The sequence below is a fragment of the Sorghum bicolor genome, chromosome 9, assembly GCF_000003195.3.
Source record: "Sorghum bicolor cultivar BTx623 chromosome 9, Sorghum_bicolor_NCBIv3, whole genome shotgun sequence".
Taxonomy (NCBI): domain Eukaryota; kingdom Viridiplantae; phylum Streptophyta; class Magnoliopsida; order Poales; family Poaceae; genus Sorghum; species Sorghum bicolor.
In genome coordinates, this window is record NC_012878.2 from 30745968 (window position 1) to 30750791 (window position 4824).

Below are 4824 nucleotides of genomic sequence, written 5' to 3' on the forward strand. Positions count from 1 at the left end.
AAGAACTCCAAGAAAAGAAAAGCTCTCCCCTTCTCCTCTCTCACTCCCAAGGATTTGTGCTCCATTCAAGTGAGAGAGCAAGCTCTAGAGATCGATTTGAGAGCTCCAAGAGGATCTCCTCCCTCTCCTCTCCATTCCCATGGTTGGTTCTCTTTGGTGAGAGGAGTTGAGGAAACCCTAGTGTTCATGCATTTGTGATTCATATTTGTGGCACTAGGTTGTGATTGTGATTGTGGATTTCTTATTACTCTTGGTGATTGTCGTCACCTAGACGGTTGTGGATTTGTTGATTGGTGAGGGGATTTGGTGATTGTGTCCGCCCCCAATCAAGGTGATATATGTGAGGGGTTCTTGGGCTTATTCCCCGGCGGAGTGCCAAAAGCCACTCTAGTGGATTGCGCGTGTCATTGAGCTACCTCACTTGTGGTAGGTCCTTGCGGTGCTCGTGGTGAGCTTGGGTGTGCAATCCCAATTAACCGCCGGACCACGAAGTGTTGGTCGACACAACGGGGACTAGCGTGCCGGCAAGCACGTGAACCTCAGGAGAAAAATACAAGTGTCAATATTGTGATTGGTATTCTCCCGGTGAATATATTGATATACATTGTGATTGGTTCATCCTCTACATATCAGTATAATTATCACTCACCTCTTTACTTTCTTGCAAATTAGTTGTAACTAGTAGTTCCTAGTTTTGGCTAGTAGTAACTAGTTGTAACTAGTTGTAGAGATTAGTGACATAGTCTTTGCTTGTGCCTAGTGATTATAACAACTAGAATTTTTATATAGGTGGCTTGCAACTCTTGTAGAGCTAGAGCAAATTTGCTTTACGCCTTTTGTTATATTAATCCTTTGCTCTAGTGCCTTGTAGATTTTTTAAATAGGCTATTCACCCGCCTCTAGCCATATTAGGACCTTTCAAGTGGTATTAGAGCCGTGGTCACCGTTTAGTGAAGGCTTAACAACCTCGGTGTATGGCTCATGTTGTGTTCAACCATGTTGGGGGCAAACCACCAATGTTTGATGGCACCACATCGTTTGATCAATGGAAGAGAAAGATGAAGATGCACCTTGGTACCATTCATACCAAAGTGTGGAATGTGACCAATAATGACTTTGTTATCCTTGATCCCGATAATCTCACCGACAAGGATGAAATCAACCAACAATACAATAATGCCGCTCTAAATGCCATATATCAAGGGATTGATTCAAAAGTGTTTGAACAAATCAAAGATCTTGAGAAAGCAAGTGAAGTGTGGCAAAGATTGATTGAGATATATGAGGGCAACCAAAATGTCAAGAGTGCCAAGTTGTATATGCTCAAGGACAAGCTATTCAACTTCAAGATAGAAAAAGATGAGTCTATTCCTGAAATGTTCTATAGACTCCAAGTGATTGTCAATGATCTCAAGAACCTTGGAGAGAAAGTGAAGGACGAGGACTTCTCACATAAGTTCCTCATGTGTTTGCCAAAGAGATTCTCTACTTTGAGAAGAATGATCTTTAGAGAAGGATTGAGCAAGGTGACTCGAAATGAAGTGCTTGGTGACATAATGACCGATGCTCAATACAATGATGATCTTAGTGAAGGAGAAGAGGACAAGAGGGAAAAGAATGACAAGAAAGAGAAGAGTATGGCATTCAAGGCTTCATCCTCCTCCAAGGGCAAGAGAAAGAAAGAAGAGTCAAGTGAGGAAGAAATGGATAGTGATGATAGGCTATGGCACTTCTAGTCCACAAGATGGGCAAGTTCATGAAGAAGAAGGGCTATGGTGCAAGAAAGAGAAGAGACTTCACCAAAGGCAATGGCAATGGAAGGCTTTGCTTCAAATGCAAGAGCCCTGATCATGTGGTGGCCAATTGTCCACATCTTGATGATGATGATGATGACAACAAGAAGAAGAAGGACAATAATGAGAGGAAGGAGAAGAAGTCCAAGAAAATGAGCTTTAAGAAGAACAAGAAGGGTGGTGGCTATATTGTCACGTGGGATAGTGATGCCGGTGATGATGAAGATAGTGATGATGAGAAGGAGTTGGAGGCCATGAAGAAGGCTTTCGGTGGTGTTGCTATTTCCAACAAACCATCTCTCTTTGATGATGCTACATCAACATGCCTCATGGCTAAGGCCACCAAGGTAACATATAATGATGATGCATGTGATGATGATGATTCTTGTAGTGATGATGATGAGGACCCTTCCAAGGAGGAGCTCATGGACATGTGTGAGCAACTAAATGAAGGCTTCCAAAAGAAGAGAAAGGAGTGTAAGGGCTTACTCAAGAAAGTCCAAGATCTTGAGAAGTCCCTTAGGGAGCTCCAAGCGTCTCATGAGTGTCTAAAGGAAGACCATGAGGAACTTGAGAACGCTCACACCAAGCTTGCAAAAGCTCACTCTATTCTTCTTGATCAAGCAAAGGTGGAGGATGTGAAGGAGACAAGAAGCATTGGACTAACTTGTGATATTGTGGATGAATCCTTTTATAAACCTATTGTTATATCACAAGCTAACCCTTCTTGTAGCTCTTCATCCACCACAACCGACTCAAGCTCAAGTATGAGTGATGGTTTCACTTGTGATGCATCCCTCATGATTGAGAATGAGACCCTCAAGAGGGAGGTGGATGAGCTTACTCACGCTCTAGGCAAGGCCTATGGCGGTGAGGCCCACTTGCTTAAGTGTTTGGGTAGCCAACGCTTTTCTCTCAACAAAGAGGGATTAGGCTACACCCCCAAGAAAGGCAAGACGGCCTTTGCAACTCACAAGCCTAGCTTTGTGAAGAGCAATGGTTGTTATTGCAATAGATGCAAGCAAGTTGGGCACCTAGAGCTTAATTGCAATAAAATGAACAAGAATAAGAAAAATGCTAATGTATCTTACATTTCTTTTGGTTCTTGTTATGTGCTTACCAAGGGTGAGAAGGGTGTGCATGCTAAGTTTGTTGGTACACCAATTGTGGGTCCAAAGAAGAAGTCCATTTGGGTACCAAAAAGCTTAGTCACTAACCTCCAAGGACCCAAACAAGTATGGGTACCTAAGAAATATTGATTTGTTTTGTAGGTAAATTACAAAGCCAGAGGAAGGCATTGGATTCTTGATAGTGGGTGCACTCAACACATGACCGGTGAATCAAAAATGTTCCAAGAAATCAAGCCAAATGATGGTGGTGTAAGGAGTATCACATTTGGAGACAATAGTAGAGGTGATGTGATTGGTCTTGGCAAGATTGCAATTTCAAATGATATGTCCATTTCCAATGTGATGCTAGTGGAGAGCTTGAACTTCAATTTGCTATCAATTGCTTAATTGTGTGATCTTGGCTACAAGTGTATATTTGGTATTGATGATGTTGAAGTGGTTAGTGTTGATGGATCAAATGTTGCTTTCAAGGGGTTTAGATATGGCAATCTCTATCTTGTTGATTTCAACACAAGTGAAGCTCAATTGTCAACATGCTTGCTCTCCAAATCAAGCATGGGTTGGCTATGGCATAGAAGGCTTGGTCATGTTGGAATGAAGCAACTCAACAAGTTAGTGAAGCATGATCTAGTTAGAGGCTTGAAGGATGTCACATTTGAGAAGGATAAACTTTGTAGTGCATGTTAAGCCGGAAAGCAAGTTGGCAACACTCATCCAAAGAAGAGCATCATGAGTACTTGTAAGCCATTTGAGTTGATGCATATGGATTTGTTTGGGGCAACAACATACACTAGCATTGGAGGCCACAAATATGGATTTGTGATTGTGGATGATTTCACTAGATACACTTGGGTGGCATTTCTTAGTGACAAGAGTGAGACATATGACATTTTCAAGCTATTCATCAAAAGAATGCAAAATGAGTATGAGACCACCATCAAGAAAGTGAGAAGTGACAATGGAAGTGAGTTTAAGAATACAAGAGTTGATGAGCTATGTGATGAGTTAGGAATCAAGCATCAATTCTCAGCCAAGTATACACCACAATCCAATGGGCTAGTCGAAAGAAAAATAGAACTTTAATTGATATGGCAAAATCAATGCTAAATGAGTATAATGTGAGTCATTCATTTTGGGCCGAAACAATCAACACGGCATGCTTCTATAGCAATAGACTCTATTGTCATCCATTCCTAGAGAAGACACCTTATGAGATATTAAATGGAAGAAAGCCCAACATATCATACTTCCGAGTATTTGGATGCAAATGCTACATATTGAGAAAGGGCACTCGATTGAGCAAGTTTGACAAGAAAGTTGATGAAGGCTTCTTGCTTGGTTACTCCACTTCAAGCAAAGCATATAGAGTATGGAATTTGGGAAGTGGTCAACTTGAGGAATTGCATGATGTTGAATTTGATGAAACTCAAGGCTCTCAAGATGAAGAAGAGAACTTGGATGATGTGAGAGGCACACAATTGGCCGATGCAATGAAGAGAATGGAAATTGGTGATATTAGGCCAAGAGAGGTAATTGATGTTCAAGATGACAAAGATCAAGTGCTTCCTACCTCTAGTGTGCAAGCTAGTGCGCCTCATGACCAAAATCAAGCTAGTTCATCATCTCAAGTGCAAGATCAACAACATGAAGCTAGTACACCATCCCAATCAAATGATCAACCAAGTGAAAGCAATCAAGTGCAAATACTCCAACCAACAAATATTGCAAGAGATCATCCATTGGATCATATCATTGGTGATATATCAAGAGGTGTGCAAACTAGATCAAGATTGGCATCATTTTGTGAACATTTCTCGTTTGTATCATCCATTGAACCAAAGAAGATAGAAGAAGCATTGAGAGATGTTGATTCGGTAAATGCTATGCATGAAGAGCTAAAC

General features: G+C 41.2%; 1 protein-coding gene across 1 annotated transcript; it reads left to right on the plus strand.

Annotated features, from left to right (window-relative positions):
* LOC110430433 lies at positions 975-1736 on the plus strand. Its single transcript, XM_021448110.1, has one exon. The coding sequence runs from the start codon at positions 975-977 to the stop codon at positions 1734-1736; it is 762 nt and encodes a 253-aa protein (XP_021303785.1).

Coding starts and splice junctions, on each gene's coding strand:
- LOC110430433 (XM_021448110.1), top strand. CDS start 975: ATGGCTCATGTTGTGTTCAACCATGTTGGGGGCAAACCACCAATGTTT.